The 24,201-nt window shown below is 34.6% G+C and overlaps 1 protein-coding gene across 1 annotated transcript in view; it reads right to left on the bottom strand.

Moving 5' to 3' along the window:
* Window positions 1-23,997, bottom strand: part of Rdl (Resistant to dieldrin) — a 76,683-nt gene extending 52,686 nt beyond the window's left edge. Inside the window, exon 1 of the mRNA XM_018505405.1 lies at window positions 23,772-23,997. Coding sequence (XP_018360907.1) covers window positions 23,772-23,878 — 107 coding nt within the window. The 5' untranslated portion in view covers window positions 23,879-23,997. The remainder of the gene's footprint in view (window positions 1-23,771) is intronic.
* Between the last annotated feature and the right edge of the window lie 204 nt (window positions 23,998-24,201).

The following is a 24,201-nucleotide window of genomic DNA, read 5'->3' as shown; positions in this document are numbered from 1 at the left end:
ATAAGAAACAATCGATCGACTCGGATTCTTCTCTGGGCCTGTATTCGGTAACTCAAGTTATGCAGTCGTTGTGAGCACAACGATTGCATAACGAGTTACAGAATTCCGCTCTGGTGGGCACCCAAAAAGGAGTTGTGTAACTCTGGTCAGGACGCTCATTTCTCTGTCATTATCTACCAGCCTAAATCGCGTTTAATCTGACTTGGTCAGAGCCTAGCTCTAGTAATCTGTAAAAGGACTAGCTCGTCGACGAGAGGTTGGATCCCATTTCCTGCATTGTCTAGATTGTTAGACAATCGGCAATGGTACCAACATTTCTCTTATTAGAGACGCTTGTCACGTCTACCAGTCCCTTGGGAGCTCGTGGTACAGCACCACTTGTGGCCCACTTGAACTAGCAGTTAGGGCGTATGTCTGAGTCAATTTTAAACGTGATTTTGCGTGAAACAGAGGCGACGGACTTGATACGATCTATTTCGTCTTCTTTCGTGTGGGGCTTAACCCTTGTTCGACATTCATCGTGTGTTTCGCAAGTACTCGTGTAGTGTTGATTTCACTGATCGAAATAGAAATCTTATCATGGGTTTTATAAACGTGGAGTGCCGCAGTGTCGCGCGAAAGACTTTCTTAAATGATTAGTTCGCGCGCGTTTATAGTGTATTATTCGCGAGTGTTTTACGCGAGTGTCCTGTGCGAGAGGACGTCAACCCGATTCTGAGAGGAGGAGGAGATCTGGGAGAGGCATCAGGCACCGGCGGAGCAACCTTGCAGTAAATATTATTTTTTACTTAGATAACAGTTTCTTCTGTTTATTCCAGAGTAATTTTATTAAAGATAAAATAGGGAATCTTGTTTTCAAATTTCCTCTCACTGTTTGCTTATTTATTGGAAAATGAATGTAGATACTCAAACAATCAAATGCAGTAACAATGCTGGAAGACAAACTGTATCATTATTGGGATGTATTAATAAGTTTTAATAATAGATATAATGTTATTACACGGAGAGAATTTTCTTTTAAAATTTACTCTGAAAATATGGTAGTTGTGAGACAATACAATGTTTTAAAGATTTTTACTATGCACTTCAGTAAAATTGATCTAACTTATTTTATACTTTATTGTAGTTTTATTAATGAATGAGAGAGATTTACATTAAAATTCTTCGAAATACAATGTTGTCCCACGACTGTCATATTTTCGGGTTAAATTCTAAGGAAAAATTCTCTCCGTGTATATATTTATATATGTAAATAATGTATTTAGCGAAGATTGTGTCGATTTCGTTGGATAATTAGTGAATTACTTCAATATTTTTATATCATATCTTTGCATTAAAATAATTAATGGACGGAAAAAAATTTATTAAAATAACTAAAAATTTCACTAATTCAACAAATCTATAGCTGTAATAATATATACGGACAACGAGTTTTGTATGTTAAAGTAGGCAAAATTGTATAGCTAGATAAAATAAGCGATTAAGGTAATATATTTATTTGTTATGATATTTGTTATAATAGCATAACAATTTTATTAATACAGCAAAAAAAATTTTCTATGAGAATCAATTCAATTTGTAGACGATACATTTTTTTTAATAAAACATGCTAGTTAAGATGGTGTATATTTTTATTATTGTAATGAAGAAAATTTGTTATATTAACATTTTTCATTATAGCAAAGAATTAGCATACTTATAATTGCTTATAGACATAATTTCTTTGTTAAATTATCGAATTTTTTATAAACGTTGAACTCTCTCGCCCAGTAAACTATAGTTTTGTTGAAGCACTCAATTTATTTTTTCCATATGCTAGTTTTTAATACATAACAAATTATCTTAATATTGGTATAGCAAAAATATGAAACTAAGAAAACATCTTGGAGATCGTGGTGAGAACTAACGTTTACTCGATGACGATTTCGGCAACAGAAAATTGAGCGCTCGTAAATCTTGTCGTGTAAAACGTATCGCAGAGAACATTCGATTCGAGTGATATTGAAGTAAGGATAGTACGCGGTAAATCGATGGTAGAAGCGGACAACTGTTATTGGCGATAACGATGCACGAGACTTTGTAACGCAAGCTGGACACGCAAAATCGCGATGATTTTGTCGGGGATTGGTAAAGGTACGCGATCGATAAGCAATAAGCAGTAAATGGAAATTGCAATTCTTCTTTACAAAAGCTCTGCAATAATTTCACGAACTAAATTGCACGTACGAATATCGTGGCAAGGAGATTTAATTTTTCTAAATTTAAAGCATTCTTCAAAACTGTTTTTAATAAAATATTATTACAGCACTGCTGATTATTTTATCATGAAAAAACTTATTCGAGAAGTGCCATTGTTTAAAACTTCGTCAGAATGTCGAATTAATATTTCTAATAATGATAATCTAGAAAGAGAGAGAAAGAGAAAATGTGCGCGCGGGGAATATAATGCAAAATCCCGCTTTGCAAAATTAATTAAATTTTTTATTTCTTTATAACATATATTTTCTTGTCTTTTTATTATGATTGCAACACTATTAAGATTATATTATTAAACTTAATTTACACAAGTATCTAAAGGTTAAATTCTACAGAATGTTCAACATTTATTTTTTTACTTAAATAATTGCTGAATGTTGCAATTTTTAAGATAAAAATTGTTCTTTTTCGGCGATTGATGAAGGTATGAATGAATGTGTTAGATTGTTGAAATGCTTTTTGAAAAAATACATGCATGGCACAATGTGGTCCTTGTAAGGAATTCATTGCGACTCCCATCATAGAGACATTCGAACGCGTCTTGCAAAGTTCAAGCTATTTGCGAGCTGCAGTTTCACGTGAATGGTGTACCAAGACCTTGTCATAAAGTTACGCTTTATCGTGTTCCACGCCAGCAGGGGCGGCCCCGACACGAACGTGGCTTACGTCGATCTGCCAATCACGAGTTCGACTCTTGGAAACGCGATGCCTTTACCTTCGTGCCAGGATGTACTGGCAAAATGAAATCGATTCGAACGATCGCTGCGTCTTCGCTTCGTCTCGGATATTTCAGTTTGCGATAAGTGAAAGCTTTTCAATATCAATTTATATATCATTGCAACGCAGTTACCAAAATATTTAAATCTGAATATCTAAAAAGTTTATCAGGCTGCAAGACATTTATGTCTGGGTATTTCCTTTCAGAATAAAATGATTAAAATGATTGAAGATTTTGAAATGGAGAACTTGAAGATATCTCTATATTTAGATACATGCAGTAAATAAGATAATATAATTAGAAATTATTTGGTAATTAAAAGAAGATATACAATTTCGTTGAATAATTAAAAAAAGAATATGAAAAATATAAAGATTAGTATAAGATTGATATAAAAATAAACAATTTAAAATAATTTAATTTTGTTGCAATTAAGATATGGGACAACGCCCTTTGAATATAATTAATTTATTCTAAGATTTAAATATTTCTTGGAATTTTGCTTAATATTATTTTACTGTTTAGTGGAAATGTGAAAGGAAAAGGCAAAGCACTGCGTATCAGCAGGCTCCCGATAATCATAGTCCTGCAATTGCCTGCAGTTACCTATAGTATAAATCTAGCACGCAATGGAGATCTGCGTTTGCGATAACCGTATAGCTTTAGATCCCCTTTCACCGATTCTTTTGTACCGCATTTACTCCTACATCCGTTTTATATGTTACGAAAAACAGTCATTACTGTCCTCGTGTGAAGTCTTGCGCGAAATTCGCGTTATACCCTTCAAGTCAGATATCTGTGATGTTAATCTTTTAATTCGTTTATGGTAAAGAGTTCTGTCCCCCCCTTTCTCTCTCTCTCTCTCTCTTTCTCTCAAGATAACGTTACAGTAAACATACTTTGAAAGATAATCTCGCCGGAGATGCATAATATTTAACCTTTAGAGGACGGGAATCTATTTTTAAAGTCTTACAATTTTTTCTTGAGTAAGATTTGTTATAATTTATTATTTTATTGTATTTCTTACCTCAAAATATGACAAAATACTGTTTTAGCAACACTATATAAATGGCTTTCTCATTCTGTAAAGGTTAACAATGCTTATTACATAATCTCACTTTTCTTCCTTTATTTATTCTTTTGTGGAATGACACATACATGCATTATGTTTGATAAATCTTGCAGTTTCTCGGTTCGTAGAGTGACTTTTTAATTTTTCGTTGGTTTATGAACCAAACGAGATTACATAAGATGTTTATTTTACAATAAATCTTTGTATGTATATTAGTTAGTTTGCCTCGTAAACGTATTTAAAATGTATAAAGTAATTTTGCAGATAAAATATTTATGTTGTAAAAGTATATATATATATATATCCCTCTCTCATATTATAGATTGCACTAATATTACCGTTCAAGCGTAGAGATTTCTGGTTACATACATACAACGAACTTTCCTGTAACTATCTGTAGCTATCTATCTGCATCATCGCAACGTCGGCAATACCTTCCGGGCTAATCTCGTTGAGTCCCGATCAGGAGGTAAGGGGCCGTTTAACGTGCTCATGCTGAGTGCATCTCGCGTACAGGGATAGAGATCCGCGCGAGGGCAGACGTCAGTAATGCACTTTCCGATAATGCCGCCGCCGACGTAATCGCGGTGCACGTCCATACGTGTCCGTGTTCACAGACAAGAGTACTTACACGCCGATGGGCCGTCTGGTGAACATGAAAGAACATACACAGGCAGAACCGAGATTCAGCGCGGCTGCGACCGACTTATTATACCGGATTACTCCGATTTCTCCGTTGTACCTCCACGGTCGCCATCCGGTTAGCGGATGTGGATGAGCCATTAATCGCGTTACTCGGAAATCTCGTGGCATATGCCAGCGGTTTTTAGTTCGGCGGATTTGAGATTACCGACAGCATTTAAGTAATGTTCGAAGTTTCCAAATAGTTTCTCATGTTTGGAAAACTATAGATAACTTTTTCATTTGGAAACCGAAGAGGAGTGTGTGATGACGATGACAATGAGAAACAGACAATTAGGTATATTATTATCACTTTTACGGGAACACTTATACAAGAATATTTATCTTCCATTTAAATGCTTTATTTTTTATCAGTCTAAATTAAGAGTTTCATGTGCGAGCAGAAATTTAGTTATATCTTAGAACATAATGTCATTATGTACGTGGCCGTAGAACTTTAATTTTAGTTACCACGAAATTAAAATTTTTTTTCTACCTTATTTCAACGAGGTTATATTTAGCATTTCCTAATACCATATATTACAACGGTAAACGATCGATTCGTGTTCGTGATTTTATAATTAAAGCATGTGAGGTGGGATATCTCAAGCGAGTCGCTTGCAAGCTATATTATCCAGACATTAATTAAAGAGCGCCGGATATCGATCATGAATATTCGAGCTGTGCTTAATAACACTCCGATTTCGGTATGAGATATATGTACAACCGTCTATGTGCACGTGTGAGGATCGAAGTACACGAACACGGCAGAGTTCTATACGCGATGTAGGATTACTCTGATTTCTCCGTTGTGTCCAACGAGTTATATCCGGCTACCGGACGTGGATAAGGAATTAACCATGTTACAGGACGTGCTTTGCGAATAGGGTAGTTGAGAAACCACATTATTAAGATATTAACAAGAATTAAATTAATTATTACGTTAATATTTTAATGTAGTACACATGAATTCATGATTCTTTAATAAGGAAAATGCACTTTTTTAATAGTTTATAATGTAGTTTAATTATATACTAAATATTACATTGATATTGTACATATATGCATATATGTGCATATATACATATATATAAAATTTTTATTTTTTCTAAATATATAATAATTTTTAAATCTGCTCTGTTTAGTAAATTAAATGGTAAACCGAAATATTAATCATGTAATTTGGCTGCTGACTTAGTTAAGATTCCACAAATATTAGATATATATTGTAAAAAAATTTTATGGTGTAATTTTTATTATAATCGTTATTTATCATATTTATTTATTTATTGCAAACAGGATAATAGTTAACTAAAGTAATATGTATATATATCGATTACGTTATTCTGTAGTAGGTATGCAGTTTAAGCTTCGATTTATAACACGCTACAAGCGTATATTATATGTATAAGTGCAGTAGCACCAATACGAGTACGCAGCTGCTTTACATGCGGAACTAACGGCGCTTGGATTACTCCGACTTCTCTATCGTATCTAACATCCGCGCAAGTTCGATCCGGTTATCAAAATGGTTTTCAGCTAGATAGAGGTTAGATAGATTGCGAATATTGTTGAACACTTCGTGAGACAGAGCTTCGAGCTGAGCAACGAGAATAGTTCTTGATGAACAAGTATTTTAACTTTTCCATGAACACTATTTCTAGATTGTTTAACGCGAGTTATCGATAAACCTAATATCTTTTTGAAAGTATAGATATCATGCAAGTGCATTTATTCATTGTTCACATATATTTCTTACTATGCGGTAAACTTATATATATTATTAAGATCATTTCTCTTATAATATACATTTAAGAATTTAAGATACAGTTATTCAAAAAATAATTTTATGTAAGCATTAGGATTAACAGAAGGCGCGTATTATAAATATACTATAAATAAAGAACACTATTTTTAAATTCATATATAAATATACATTTATATTTGAATATTAATCACTACTTAAAAATTAATTATAGTCTGATTTCGTTGACTTTGTTTTTTGATATTATCAAATATATTAAAAGAATATATAGTTGCGAAAACGTTATACGTTTCAAAGAAATTTATTCAAGTGTGAAATGGTTTGTGATACATCTTTAACTACAATAGCGAATATCGCATAACGAAAATACGCAATACACAAACTTAATTCCAAACATAGCTTTAACGCATACTAATTTTCCGTCAAATATCCGGTACAATGCAATGACATTATCTTATAATTATGGTAAATGAAGTTTATGTAAATTGCTCATTATCAATAGTACATTGTGTTCTGTCTAGCAGCATGTATTCTCTCCTCTTTCTCTCCCTTTCTCATATGTTTAAAAGTATATTAATGTTAAACGGTAACCATTCAACATTCTAGGACTGGTAAAGAGCTTCCTTCCATCCCATTCCCGCAATTGCAGTTTGTAATATTCAAATATTAATTATGAATATTCAAGCTTTGTTTGACAAGGCTCGGCTTTTGATTTCAATGTAGACGCGAACTCCCGAGTTTCGTACTAGGGAATTTAGTCACACGTGCGGCAGTGGCCAACGTGCGGATTACTCTGATTTCTTCGTTGTACTTAATGCCCATACGAGATTCGTTCATCTACCGGACGCGAAATTAATCACGTCGACGCGCGGATGGATCCGAAAATTGCTTTTAATCGAGTGTAGTGGAACGAGGTGGGATATGTGCTCACGCATCGTTTGTTGCCTTTGTATTTTTAGGATCAACAGCGGATCTATGACCTGTACACTGTGTGTTTAATCGACCACCTGCATATATCGATTCGCAACTATGCGAATGGCATCGATTTAACATTAACATACATTAGCATTTCGTTCACTGAATTTATGAGGGAGGGAAAAAGTCACGAGAGAGAAAATTCAACCTGCGTGCAGGCGTACTTATGATGCCTGATAATAAAGTAAGGTCGGCACGTCGTCGTCGGTATCGTGCTGCTTCTACTCAAGGTATGTGAGTCAATCTTGGATCAGGTGCACGCGAACTCTTAGTGCACCTCAAAAAGTGTGCTAAAATCTGGCGTAGGAGACCAAGGAAAATTTTGAACCTACACAAAATTCGTATATACTACAGAATATAATGCTGGAGAACAAATTGAAATACGAGAAGCAGAGAGTAAGTTGCATTTAACAAAAAATTATGGAAGTTATTTCAGCAATAAGGTAGTTATATTCTAAATAACAGTGATAAATTAATAAATTCATACTATAGAGCAATCCTATATTTTTATCTCTTATATACACTGTTAGAAATGTAACCACGAGTTTTCTTTACATGTAAATGAAGCTTGTGGTTATGAACGAAATTAAAAGTAATGAATGATTTAACTGAAAATTAAATTACAGTAGTTACTGAAATGTAATGAACGTGTACATTAAATTTTATGTACATGTACATAAATATACTTTTTAGTTACAAATACATTAAATTTAATATCATGTCATGAAATTGAATTCAAATTAAATTCATTTATGTAACTTAAAAGTTAATGAAATTTAAGAACATTTCTAACAGTGTATATTTAGCTTAAAATATATAAGTTTTTTAAATGTTGGTTGATAATATTCATGTTTTTAAAATATGATCGGTCGTGATGCGTAATGTAGATCGACAGTTTTCACTTACTTTGTTTTACGAACGATAAAGGGATTGTGACGCATTAGAGAAGTGATTAGCAAAATTGCAATTTTGTAAATGACTTTTCATGATGAAAAGTGATGAAGAGATATTTCGAAATTTCTCAATTTATACGTATTTATATTTCTATCTCGCATTGATATATGCTGTTTTTGGCGCACAGAGGAGATTACTCCTGCGTACGTATCCTCGAACATGGGCATGTTCCATGTTTCGGATGATGAAAAAGTGAAGTGTGTATTTCCAGTGTGTTAAAGCCGGGCATATTGCGGTACGTCAGAAAATATGAGAAACTCCTGCAAATTCGCGCGTAAAATTCCGTTTAGCCCTTAATTCGACGTTCTCTCTTTACGCATATATCCAATCCCCGGAGGTATTTTTCTCTTTCATATATTCGCTTCTCGATTTTATCCGGCTCGTGCGCGCTCATGATATCCTTCCATCCACTTCCCTCGTCATCATTATAGACGCAATACTTTCGCCCGACGTGCTCGCTTCGTTCTGGGTTAAATAAAAATACAGCTCCCGCGTGAAGACGTAATGCACATTGACGCAAATCGAGAAGCAGAAATCCGCGAAAATGAGGAAATTGCGTGCGCACGAGCGGGCGTGTAAACGTCGGTTGTGTCTTACGTGTTTCATATATAAAATGTTTTAGACATTCGAGCTGCTTTATTATAAATTATTATAAATTCTTTGGTAAATTTAATTTGTTATATAATTTTACAATTTGCAATATTACATTTAATACAATTGATCTTGAATAAAAGTTTTAAATTATGAAGGTGATTGAAGAATAAAAATGTAAATTCGATTTTTCCTTTCCAAGCTTAATTGACTGACTCCTAATGATACTTTATGAAATTGAATTACACTTTGGTACATTTCTGATGTTAAAAAAGGTACTATTAATTTTTTTAGAATTAATTAATTATGCGATCTTATAAACTTTAATCTGCCAAATCCAATCGAACTTAAAACTAATAATAAATTAATATTGGAAAAGTTAAAAATTCAGGAGACAAATGTAAAATGATGGAGATTATAAATGTCATTTATTATTGATTTCTTACATATTATATTAAAAAAATGAATTAAACCGAAAATTAAATTTAATCCGTCTCAGACGCTAAATGTGATATCAGGTTCACCTTTAGTCAAGAGAATACGCGCGATACTCGGAACACAGTAGATAGGTATACAACGGTGCTATTTTTGTTCCAGGCATGCGTTTGTGGCGACAGCGACGGCGGCGGCTTCAGCGACGTACGAGCTGGGTTCGATAAGAGCATGCAGGTATAGCAGTTAATTATATCAATGCCCCATTAGCGTGCCAGTACACCGCGTGATTGCAATGGCTTTTTATACACAGGAGGGTTTGCCGTCGGTACCGACATCGTCGGTGCTTTTTTCAGCCGGCTATATACGTCTTGACTCGAGAGAGGTCCGCGTAAATACGGGTCAATAATTGCGTATTTGCCAGCGAAGAAATTACCAATTTTCTGTTGCCCGCAGGATTTTATCCAATTATACGATTGGTTGAACCATCGCGAAGATGATCGTGAAATCTCTTTTTATTTCGGCCGTGAATTATATGTTTTCAGTAAATGTTCGTTAATGTTCTGTCGTGGTGTCTCTATTACAAAAAGCAGCATCCGATTGATGGCGTTAATAACTTGCGTCATTATAAATTACGAATTTTTAATTGGTAATTACAAATGATATGCACTTCGTTTACTAGCCCGATCGCTCATCGCGGAAATGCGGTCGATAACGTTATAAATATTTCTCATCGACTTGGGGCACGTGTCCCAACGCTGATCAGAAATTCATAATGCGCGTCGGAAGAATAAAAGTAAATAACCTTGACACAGGATGCAATCGATGTGTGAAGTTGCGTGGGATATAATCACCGGCGCTCGAAGATGCGAGATTATGCCGCAATTTTGTATTTATAGTTAATGGTTGTTATTGGCACGATGAGTGAGATTAGTTAGGGATAGATCTGAGAGTCACGAATCTATTAAGAACGACATTTGTGCAAACAATGTGGCATGTTGACGATGGGTATGTAGATGTTTTATAACATCATCTTGAAATATTCAGTTACATGACCATGACCGCAAATATTCTAATAACAAATTCCAGAACGTAATACTTCTCTAGATATTTTCCATTAAAATTAAAATTTAATAAATTAAATTATACATGAACACAACAGCTAACATACATTTTTAATATCAACTTTATTTGGTCACCTTAGTTAACAGTAAAAATAATTTAAGATTTTATTGTTAAAATATTTCACATTCATTTAAAAAGTAACTGGTAACGAACACGTACTTTTTGAGCTCTATATAACACGCTTTGTTAAATAATTATTGAGAAGCATTTATTTATGATTTATTTTAGAAATATTGTAGAATTATAGAATATAAAAATGATTATTATGTATATTACAGAAAAATAATTTATTATAGACATGAAATATCTTTTACTAATGGTAAAATATTTGGTGAATAAACATTGAAGTCGCTCGCGACATCATGAATGTTCATCTTCTCGAAATGATCATATGTAAATTACTAGAAAATGCTCACTAGTTTTTTTTTATTCAAATTCAGCTATACTCGTTGTTTTTGCATTCACTTAACTTTTAGACAAATTTCGACTCGGTAACCGCGATGCATTACCTTAATGTGACCTAGAAAGTTCTTTTATTACGTTCCTCTACATGGAACACACAAAAATCCTTTATTCGTATTCGACAATTCGATGCACTCATTCACATGGCAAACACGCAGACACGAGCGCTTGATTCTATTCATGCGCTGAATTACAAAACATGTTTCGCTGGTCCGTTGGTTTTTCTAGTTTCTCGTGGTTTTTGTAATTTCACAAGAGTGCATCGTACGGGACTGTTTAATTTCGATGTCGGTATTATTGTGAGGAATTACACAATATGTGGTTTAATAATTATCATAAGAAATTTATAATGTTGCGACGTCACCATTTGTGCTGTGTATATCGAAATAAACAAATATCCGATCAATTAATTAACCGCGTGGTCAATTAAAAAATTAGTGCAATATTTATCTGATTTTATTTCTGAATTTCATGAAATCTGTAAGAATGAAATTTTCATTGTTTATTAGCAACAAAGAGAAATGAATTTACTACAGAAACTTATAAATTTTTAAATAATTTTCTAATCATCTTTTAAATTATCATTAGACATTTAAATTTTCCATTAACTTTTTCCATCACACACACAATATATATTTAATAAAAAATATCTTATATATATGACAAATATGCATATATGTATATTTCAAGATTATATTTATTCATCTATTGATGCAATCTTATTTGCATAATATATGTATTTATTTCACATTAGAAATTATCAATCGATGTCCACGATTGCATGCAATGATTAATCGGCATGTTCGCATGTATCTAGTATAGATTGTGCGCTTGCACCTACGTCCTCGAGCCATTTGACTTTATCGCGGCAAATGTAGCTCTTTCTCCTTTAAATTCATACACCTGCAGAAGATGCTATTGTACTTTCGTTACCGTTAGTTAGCCCTGGAATTTAGCCCTGACTCGACCTCGGTGCCTCAAGTATTCCGAACGTGTAGTGGCTTTAGTCGCCGCGTTCGACGCGGCGGCGAACGGACGATCAAGGACGCAGACGTTAGTCGTCGAGGGTGATGTCCTCGCCATTGATTGGCAGCCCTGGCCGCGCTCTCGTCAAGGTTCTGGCATGCAGATACACGGCCGCGATTGTGGGTTACGTCGGAGGCCGGCCTCTATTGTCACGACCGTTGTTTCTCATCAATAACATTAATGTCGACGTATAACGAAACACTTTGTCAATCGAATTGATGTGTCGAATTGCGACCTCCTACCGCCTACCTCTCCTTCATAGTGTAAGTTCCTTCTTTTCTTTCTACCTTCGGCTATTGTAAACTCGTTTAACAAATTTGGATTTTGAACCAATCAATAGCACATAATTCAAATCGTATATTTTGAAGATATCGATGTAAGGAAGTCATGCAGTTTTTCAACACGTAAAATGTATGTACACTGTTAAATATTAAAGGAGCAATGATAACCCAATCTATTGAATTAAATAACACTTTATTTTTAACTTTCATCAATGTCAGAATGTAAATCAATCTATTTCTGTGATTATAGTTTTAAAGTTAACATCATGTATATTAACGTATGCATTTAATAAATAATAAACTAAATTTGAGTCAAATTTAATACATTTTCTTATGTTAAATTGTTTTAGTCAAATTAACGATATTATTTGGTACAGTGGCGACCTGTAGATATGATTAAAAATAACTCAAATTAGGTATAATTTGACATTATGAATTTAACAGTGAACCTACCTATCTATCGATGTAGTATCATTTGTGAAATGTAGGTATCTGTTTCGTTACTTGATATCTGATGTAGGGAAATCAAGCAGAGAGTGCAGATAGAGTGGTTGTTTCTGATCGGCGAGGCGTGCCTACTGGACTGTTTGACATTTCCTTTGAAATGTCGTTTCATTTCCTGCCCATCGGCACCGATGCCATCATCACGATAGACAACAGGATGGACGTAGGATCGAGATCGCGACTTTCAGGAATGTATGACGAATACAGATTTCTTTTTTGATATACGTCGCGCTGGTTTTGATATCGATAATGCGGGCACTTCTTTCAAAGCATTTTATCATCCGGGTGTACCGCTCATAAAGATATGATATATTAAAAATGAAGCCAGTCAAAACTATACAGAAAAAGATATAGCACGGCCTTTCATTAAAAAAAGACGATAAACAGAAAGACAAGTTTGTTTATAGATTGTTTGAGATTAATTGATACTCGTTCAAGTATTCTTTAATAGATCCCGAGAGGAGAGATTCTCATTAAATTATTATTCATTTTATTTTATTCCTGTCGGTTTAATTAAGGATCCAGATCGTAACCGGGACATGCTTTTTTCACAAGGTTCATCACGTTTATTTTCATCGTTTATCTATATTTGCTCGTTTCGATCTTCGGTCTATTTTTAAATGAAGTAACGGCGCGCTGATTGATGGTTCATGTCATCGCTTGATTTAAATATGTACAAATTCGATGGTTAACGCGAAGACAGTACCTCAGAACAAGATCTTGCATCGATTACTGGTCGACAGCGGTGTACATCCGCGTGTACTGCACGACATTATGGACGTGGGCCGTTGCGCGGCTTGGTTGACCGAGTTTGCATCGGTGGAGGTCCCATTGATTTCCTGGCCCATGTCAAGGCTGCACGCGAGAAACCCCCGCTCTTCTCCAGCCACCCACAACCTCCGACAACCTCCCTTCTCTTTCTCGGCTACCTCCGCAAGCTGTTTTCCGATTCCACACCCCGTCATCTTCGCTCGTCTTCGACCCCGTGTACGTCACGCGTGCGACGTACCAAGTAGTCATCGAGTTTATCATTTTGTCGACTCGAGTCATTAGGGGAGGCATTTACATCGTCCATCACTTAGTCGTATTTCCAACCCTCCATGCGAAAGAAAGCTTTTAGAGCTTCAATCCTTCTTCGTGGACACTGTGATGCGTACGTATGATGATTATCATGGACGATGAACTGCGCGATAGTAGAGACGATGACAGATTGGAGTTCCTGAATTGCACTTACATGCCCACGTATGCATCTTACTTGACTGTGAAAATAATGTTTTTCTGCCTTATCTCTCGTGGCTATTAGTCAAGATTAAGTTGCGATATTCTTGATTTAAATGGTATAATATCTTGTGACGTATATATGTACATCTGTTGACATAGTTAATTGTAACCCGCATCGTTTCATCTAAAGCGTGATACTCGAAACTACAAAGATTTATTTGCAAGCCTGCAAACCCGTATGTGCGCTGCATTGGCTTCGTCCAATCTGTACTCAATTTGTTTCTCTAACTATTTCTTTCTTTGCTTCAATTGCATTTCCAACAGTACGTGTCACTTTCGAGGCGCATCTACTTTATGATTGACGTGTTAATTATTATATAAGTAAATATTGTTACGTAAATTTATAATGTATAATGAAAATTATTAAGTAAGTTACCCGTCTAGATGCGTATACTACTATTAATCTAATTAAACTTATTTGTGCGCCGTGTAAAGTTATTTTTGTTATTTTTGAAATAAAGCGTAAATTACATTCTATAAATTCTGAGGATTTATTTATTTGTTATTATCGAGCCGATAGTTTGCTCCCTTTATATGATTTGTGTGTGTGACACGCAAGAGAAAGAGCAATTTGTTAGTTTACCTGGCTATATTGATTTATTTGCTTATCACTGTCCTGCCTGTCTCTTGTGTTTACCACTTGCATGTGGTTTTACGCTAGTATCTAGTATCTAACATTGGTTATAACGTTTGCTTACCGTAATTGTTCTTGGCTATTCTTCGTTCCATTCATCCTTGAACGCAAATCGATTCCTGTTGAATTTCTTCGCGATGTACCTTTGTATATCTTGCCATTCATTTATAAATAATTCGATTGACTTTGACTACTCACTATGTTACGAAGGTACAGGTTCATCCCGATCATTTACTCTCGAAAAAATATCTAAAAATATTGCTGTCAAAGCATCTACATCTTATATACATATACTATTATTGATATTCTATTTTAATGTAATTATTTATTGCTGTATATTTTTGTTATAATTGATGTTTTGCTCTCACAATCAATAATGTATATATATTAAATCGTTCAATTTCTCTTTATATTAGTTAATACATTGGATTATATTCAAACGTAAATGTACTTTGTGTAAGACGTTGCATTTTTACAATAATGAATAAATGTGTAGCTTTCTTATTAAATCACGCAATCTTAAACTTTATCTGTCGAGGTATCTTCGATTCAGGGAGGAGTACATACATTGTACGTGTTGTAATTTATCCGTTCTTGCGGTCACCGACGACGTAATAATTTGGTTTATTTCATTCGCGTTGCGTGGTGGAATCTTCGTTATTTGGCGAGTGGTAATTTGAAAGTAATTTGAAAGTATGGCGACTGTCACGGCATGGTCGCGAATTTCGCAATGTGGCGGTCGTGTAGATGACGAGGGGTCGCACGGGGTGAAACAACCGCATATTAATCGTGACACTCGCCGCGCGGCACACGAATTTATGAGCGCAAAAGCCACGAGTTAAAATCCAGAAGCGGACAGGAAAGTCTCCGTATCGCGTGACCGCTCGAGCTATGCTCGACTCTCTACATCGCGGTTACTGTCCAAGTGTTTTAACTCCGACACTAATAACTTTAACCAGCACGTTTGTAGTATTACTGCGATATTTATAGCGGAAAATGCACTAGGGAATCGCGACTCGGATCAAATATATAAAACAGCAATGAATAACCGAAGAGATTGTCAAAAATCTAAAACTTCCATGATTGATATCACTCAGTAAATGTACCGTGAAAAATATATAGTAAAGTCTCATAAAAAGTTTATTCGAAGGCCAAGTGCGTTGTATTAGATATGCTTTCGATTAATATACAAGAAAAAAGTTTAAGTTTATGTACGATGTCATATAATAAGAGGAAAATTTCTGCGGAAGAGATTTAAGAAAATCGCACACGTGCAGTGCCATTAATTATTTGCTTTACACTGTAAAAGCACCTGTGATAACCTATCTGTTATTTATTACGTATCACGAGACACATATTAGTAGTTTCTTTTGAACAAATCAGTTTTGAATCAACATAAAATAATGATTTTTGCATAAAGTATTTTTATATAAGTAAATATTAATTTTATTATAATAATATAAAGCTAAAACTTTAATATAATATCTAATGTTTTAAAAAGCAGTTATATTTCAGATAAATAATTTCAGACAAACTATAAATAGATTATATATACTATTATAGTTAATCATTCGTTTTATAAGATAAACAATTGCTAAATTAGAAAGTTTCTATGATATATTCAAAAACATTTAGGGTGCGTTCCGTTTCACGCATAATGCGCATGATGCATCCTTGTTGTTGAACGAAAATTAAACAAGGATAAACGATGCATTATGCACATCATGCGTGAAACGGAATGCACCCTTAGAAATTTTGCAAAGTCGTATATCCTGCGAATTATTTCAGGATATTTATATATAACGCATTAAATGTAAGTTTATACATTTCGAGCAAAAATATGCTCTTATGAGGAATGTCTAAACATATATTTTTACATATAAATGAAGAAATATTATGTTGCAAGCCGCACGTGTCTTCATACAATTAGTAACGTCAGCATTATACAACAAAAACCAGAGAACTGCTTGAATAAATCGTTGAGGAAAGGCGAACGAATCCAGTGAGTGGATGAAATCATTAGTATCGAGGCTACAGTTTCCTGTATCGTTGCTACGCGGAATATGGCACTCGGTATGCTAGTGGTAAAGCATGAGGAACAGTCAGCCGTTTGAATGCTCGGCGCGGCTCAACCGGATATTACAGTTACCGAAGAATATTCGATTTGCAGCTAACTAGATGGGCTCGCTCGTCGATCCGGATGCCGTTCTCTCGTGTCTTCACTCGCGCCTCTTTGCTGTCGAGTTACCCGCCACCATTCCGATTAAGTTTGAAGTTACTATCGAAAATGTGTTTTGTTATGTGTCATTGCAGTGATCTCACTGAACATCATAATATCGATCGATAGAAATATGAGACGTGATATGAAAATAGTATTCGCTACAACGTGAAGGAGAGATTGTGCTTATTGCAAGAAAGAACGTATGCTTAATTTTTTTATGCGTAATCTTTTTCTTGCAATCTAAGAAAGCAAGTAAGAGAACAACATCATATTTTTAAATTAAATTAAAAATAAATTAATTTTTTATTCCTCACAAAGATAATCCGATTTTTTTGCAATAAAGTATTTTTTTTTAATTACAAAATTATTCTCTTTTTCTTCTTTCTTTTCTTGAAGTGCACATAATCAAATAGCTCTTGTGTTCATAAGGATTAAGAGCGCAGTAAAATAGAACAGATCTATGATCATTATAACATATAAATCGTGACACAAATTGTTCAGGCTTGCATGGTTTCGTAGTTTCATCAATCACCCGCGTAAGCGCGTATTAATAATCGTCCACTATTAAATATGCATTGGTTGTTTGCGAACGAAGCGTCATTCTCTCTCTGCCCGCGTCTCTCTATTCTATTGTGCCCGATTTCTGTCAGCCTTTATATGCCAGCTGCCAGTCACTAATTGTTTACGTAAAATGTTCCGTTTTTGAAATTGGGACATGGATAATCATTGACCTTTTACATTGCCTATATCACCAATTTATATCGATACATATAATATGAAAAATCGTTTTAATATCATAAAACTAAACTTACTTCTTCTGTTAAATATTTTTATAAATACTATTATAAATGTATGGGAAGTTACTAAAGGATCTTTCTACGACAATCGCATCCTGATATATTTTCTGATATTTTATTTTTTACGATCATTTTTATATCTATATATTTCTTATTAGTTGTTTTTCAAAACGTTTGCAATTACTGCGATTATTTATTTAATAATCGTATCTCTCGTGCTGGAAATATCTTTGGGTGATCGACATGATTTCTTAAACACCCAAACAGGAACGTATAAAAAATTCAGTAGTTACTGCCAGACTTCGACTTCATATTGGGATAGATTGGGATACATGGTAGCATTTCTGAAAGCGGAAATAAATTTAAAGCTCCATTACGCGAATACAGGATGCTAGATATATCCGTGGGACCGCTAGAAAGATAAATCTTTTCTAGTCGAAGCGGTAATGGAAAAACACTCGGTGGCATCGGCTGTCACACTGTTATCCTTCCAAACGATGGTGGTATTGCCAACGTGGTTGCAGACCAGGTTAGAGTGGATATGCGAAGGAAAACAACAATCCGTTCCGTCGCAGAAATACACGCGTCTGTATACTACCGCAGAAAATAGGTCAGTTGAAGTAGAATGATTTGGCGTGATTTCGACTGTTTCCGTGGTGGGCGATGCTCTTGCGACGAAAACACGACGATTCTCGACCGGATGATAATCCAGGATGTTTCCAATTCCGGAAAGTTGCCAAGGGATTTTTCTATCTCTACGAGAGTCGCATAGTTCATTCGCAACCCGATGTAAGACATTACGGATCAATAGATAGTGCTTTTCGTAAAATCCTTGAATGGATATTATTGATAATCATTAATTACTCATGATATAATTGTGCAATCTTCAGCATTTTCCGTAGTCCGAGATGGAACTAAATATATGATGTTTCTGGTAATTGTATAAAAATATGTTTAGGTACTTTAAAATAAAATTATTTGCTAAAATCAAAATAAAGATGTATGAATAATGTCATTAGTTTTGAAGAATAGCAGTATTGAAAGAATGTAGTATAAATTTGGAAAAATAATTCACAATGTACGAAATTTGTATAACAAATATTTAAAAGCAAATATCTCGAGTTACATGAGCTATTTTATACTCGTATATACAAGAGAGAACAAAGAGATATAAACAATTTCATATTAGATATTTCAAAATAAGTTGGAATGAACGTTTAACTATGATAAACCGTCTTTGTTGTTGACTTGTACTACTGTTTCAGCCAATTTCGCTGGTAAATTTATCGAGCTCTATTCTCATTTTCTTTAAAAAAGTTTTAACATTTTGTTATATTTTCATCCAAATAATTGCCATTTAATAGCTGCAGTTGCTAGGTTTAAGTAATGAAGCTATCAGGGATGATGGAAACTTGAATGAAGATGGTGCGGTGAAATTGGGATTTCGGATCAAGCTTCGTCCGGGTGACCGAGTGAAGCAAAAAGGGTGTTCTTCCTCGTTGTAGAGAGAAGGGGGGGGTTTGGTGTACGCTACCGATCCAAAGAGTGGGCGAAGGTGGCGACAATTCTAGTCACTGGTGGGCTGGCGAGGGTGACGGCGTAGGAGGATTTGGAGCCCTGCCACGTTGGGAGCACCCTCTTGCTCGAGAGCTCTACTGCGATCACCGATACTACGCTACAGTACCTCCGCAGTTGGTACTCATAGAGGTTTGGAGGAGGCCAGAGAGAAGCGCGGCCCACTCGAGAAGGAAACAGGTGGAACGACCGAGGCTCCGTCGGAAGAGCGTAAATATTGATAATCCTTCTGACTACATGTAACTACTCGTTTACCATCTTCTTCGCGCGTAATAGCGCAGCGAATTAAAACTGTTTCGATAGTGATTATCTCACTATAGATAATATTGTCTGATACTTGAGAGAAACTGTCTTTAGTATCTGAAGAACATAAAATTCTGGTTAACTAGAATTACTGTTCCTATTAGTATGCCTTTTTACCAATTTTCTCATTACTGAAATAATTATCAAATATTGTAACTTTAATTTTGTCTGCTTGTAATATCGATTTTTCAACTATTTTTCTTTCCTATAATATTTTTTAATCTAAAAAATTAATATTTATTATTTTATGTTTTTAATAAAAGTAACAATGTTTTGTTGTTATTAGTATGTAGCCTTTCAAAGAGCGATGGCTTTATTAATGTGCTCTCAATTGTGTGCCTATTCGCATTTGACTCATTTTACATATAGTTACTGAACAGATAATAGATATAAAGTAATTGTTCAAATTAATATTGCATAAATCATTATTTTAATTATATTTACAATTTCAATGTACATTAGTAACACAACGCTCTCGACTCTAATACAGGACGTACTAATAGGGATACAATTTTGCGATATTACTAGATTTACATAAATTGCTCATATCTTTCAAACAAATCTTTACTATACTTTAAAAAATAGAACATTATCTTTGGTCGAGTTGATATTGTGTACATTAATAATTTAACTTAATAAAATACTTTATCTTATTTATTTGTGTTAGTTTTTTTTAATGATTTATTTAAATACAAAAGTACACTAATAGGAACAAAAAAGTAATAGAGACTGCAGTTACCTTAGTTCGTATATTAAATATACGTTGTCTTGTTAGACAATCCAAAACGTACGAGAACATCGATAACGACGCAGTTAGTCAATGCCACTGGCTAAGTCCTCTTATCCTCGTTCTCACAATTTAAACTTACGTCTCCGTTACCGTTTGTGATTATTCATGAATCTATATTTGTGATTATTGGAATATAAATGCAGTAGATTGTGTGTAGAAAACCTTCACTGTCTAACCTCGAAACTGAGACTGTTTCTTGTATCGCTTATAATATAACTTGCTAAAGAAAACCGTACGTACCACTTGTCGTTACATTAAGTATAGTTTTCATTCAGAAAATTATAGCTATGATATAATCGCAACGATTCAATTTATGATGAAAAAAATGCGTTATTATAAAACAGTAGATATGTCTTTATATTGAACAAAAATTTTCATTCAAATTTGTTGAGAATTTTAAACATCCGGAATAAGTTAAAACGAAACATGCTTTCAACGTCATTACTTAAAAACTTCTACGTTATAAAGATTATAAAAGTAATATCAATTAACTTTTAATTACTTTTTGTTTAAGAAGATATACGAGTATATTTTTAGAAGTTTAGAAGATAATTGTACTATTGACGAGACGTTTATAAAATAAGTAGGATAAATCTTACTACAATGGCCGTATTAAGATTTCAGTAGTAAGAGAACGTATTACAACGGCCAGGGAAAAAATCTGATTGAACGCAGCCGTCGCGTTGGTCGCAAGTACAGCGCGTCGAATGTTTCGTGCAAAGTGATCGATAGCGCTGGCTCGTGCTGCAGATATCTTTGCCGGTTATATTTGCGGATTATTAATACGTACTAGTGAATTGCGATCAACGGATGAGCGGGTGTAGCATCGACCAATTCCAATGTCGACATTGTTTGCGCTTTGTTACTATTGCTCATGTCTGCTTCTGTTCTTTCTATTCGCCAGTTTATCGTTTTGTTTCTGCTTGAAGTAACATTTTCTAATTGACAATAAGGTTCGTATGTGCATGTATTTAAATGTTTCTATTAATTATGACAAAAGTTAAAACACTGGAAAAATTTATTGGGTTGGTAATATGGTTTGATTATATTGAATGTTATAATATGCACAATTTTATTAGTTTTAATCTTTTAATTCAATGAAAATATGATTTTTGCATTGCAATAGAATACATCAAAGAATTTCTTAATTTGTATATTTTATTTGAAAAATATTATAAATCTTTGTGTATAATTATTTTACCAATTTTAATATGGGTTTTTAATCTAGTATAAATTATAATAATTGTTTATTTATTGAAATCAACCGATATCACTATAATTTGTATCATTGAAAATTAGATTTTTGCATTGCAATAGAATACATCAAAGGATTTTCTTAATTTGTATATTTTATTTAAAAAATATTATAAATCTCTTTGTGTATAATTATTTTACCAATTTTAATATGGATTTTTAATCTAGTATAAATTATAATAATCGTTTATTTATTGGAATCAACCGATATCGCTATAATTTGTATCACATTTAATAATATTTAATAGTTAAGAATTTACGCTCACTATGTTGGCATTGTCGATTACTATTGATTAGGAAAGTATAGACAGTTTAAAACGATCAGTGCATGTATGATGCAAAATATATTGTATTATGCTTATTAAAACGCGACGAGAAAAAAAGAGGGCGGAGGGAGGGGGGAAAGTGAGAGAGAGAGAGCCTCCTTATCGTCGCCTTGGAGGCACAAGGGATGGTGTCATTGATCATGGAAAGAGCTTGCGCGCGTGGTGGTAAGACATACACTAGAGCATGCAACGTGACTGCATGTATCCGCTCATTTACATGCAATCACGGAGGTGCATCCAGACGGCGGAGAGAGCTACGCGCCACTCTCATTGTGGCGCCCGTTATGTCAAAGGCTAAACCTATCTTGTTTGCTCTTGATAGTAGGCAGCGGGCGGGTTGACGTCAGACACGATCGCGTAATAAAACTTGGTTATTTCCGTCGAAGTAGCATAATGAATGACGCTTATCGCAAGGAAGATGTCATTCGTCACGATTTGCCCGGCGCAATATTTTTCCACAACATTAATATGGAAGGGCTGTGATATATCTGGCAAGAATCTTTCTTGGAGTAATTACTGTGAAAAACATATATCATCGTCTTTATATTATAAAATATTAATACAAGAGAATGTGTGAAATATCATCAGTAATATATCGGTACGACAGGGGACCAATTAGGTCTCCTGTCATACTGATATATTACTGATATTTTTGATAGGAATAATACATGTATGAAAAATATTTAAAATCTCTCGCGAGAAAGGTGTATTCCAATGTGATACCTAACAAAACCATATGAATAAAATTTAGAATACTACAAATTAATTATTTTTACAATTGATAAAATCGATCGACTTTTATTATAATAAAACTTCATAAATATTATCTCTATTAATCTATCAAAAGTATTTAGATAAAGTATTAACATTTCTGAAATATTGAAATGTTTTTCCACAAGCTAATAATAAACTTCTTTTTTCTCTAAGATTAAAAATTTCTGTTTTCGGTCGAAGCGAATCTTGGTGCTTAATAATGTTCATATTCAAATTTACTAATACATATTAAGTACTTTCGACTGAAAATAGGATACTTTCTCTTATTCGATTTGTTCTTATTAGTCTAATTTCCACTTAATATACTTTTTCCTATTTTATCAAAGTTCAAGTACGTTCGCTTTAATTATTTTATTCCCACATGCTCTTTGGACATTCCTAAACATGGGAAGACAATTAAATAGCTACCGAAAACAACGATAAGCTTTGCTTTGCAAATATAAAGAAAACATCAACAACTCGCTGTCTCGGCGTTTCGTGTAGAATCCTATTTTCTGACACTCCACTTGTACTTCGTGTAATACATTGAAGACGATCAGATTCAAGCTATTAGTAAAAAATACCAACGATTCCTATAAAAATAACCCTATCACGTCTTCCAGCATTTACTTCTGAAAACCACATGCCAATCTCATATTACTCTCATATTACGCTCGTCTTATCTATATATTTTGTCTAATTTGATTGGACGCACTCAGTGCGCCCTGGTGCACATTAAAGCCGTCGTACACAAATTGATGTGAAGATCTAACATAAATAATAGAAACGGATTAAATCGCGAAATTCTTAATACACTTTATTATACGCTGTTCAGCAAAATGTATGTTGTACTTTGTAATTAAAAATGTTTACATTTCACTTTTACAATAGTTATTAGATTAGATTAACCGTACAACGGCTTTAATGTGTATCAGTGCACTCTAGTGCATCCAATCGTCTAAAAGTGTAAGCATATACAGAAACGGCTGACTTACGCGGCGTATGCAAACGGTGTGTGATGCGTGGCGGGCAGTAGGACGACCGTGGCCACGAGGAGAACGAAGCTCCCGGAGACGACGTGGAAGGACCCCATGGCTGTCATCCCCCGGAGTCGCCGCGGTTGTCCGTGTTCTAAGGAGGAGGAATCACGACACACCACCTCGCCGCTGAGACGACGGCGAGGACGAGAACGACGACGAAGGGAACGTCGACGGCTGTCCTGAGGCGTTGCTACCTGGCGCGTTGACCCGGCGCCTCTCTGCGTGTCGTCTGCGTCTCACCCTCCCTCCCTCCCTCCCGCCCAGCCCACCCTCCTACCCCCGTCTTGCTTCCTCTTCAGGCTCCTCTCCGTGTGCTCTCTGGCCCGTCGCTCGTCCACGATCCTCTCTCAGCTCTCGACGCTTTCGCCTGATCTTCTGGCTCACC

Source organism: Trachymyrmex cornetzi, unplaced genomic scaffold (genome assembly GCF_001594075.2).
Source record: "Trachymyrmex cornetzi isolate Tcor2-1 unplaced genomic scaffold, Tcor1.1 scaffold205, whole genome shotgun sequence".
NCBI classification, from domain to species: domain Eukaryota; kingdom Metazoa; phylum Arthropoda; class Insecta; order Hymenoptera; family Formicidae; genus Trachymyrmex; species Trachymyrmex cornetzi.
Note: the sequence above shows the minus strand (reverse complement) of the source record. Positions and strands in the feature narration are given on the sequence as shown.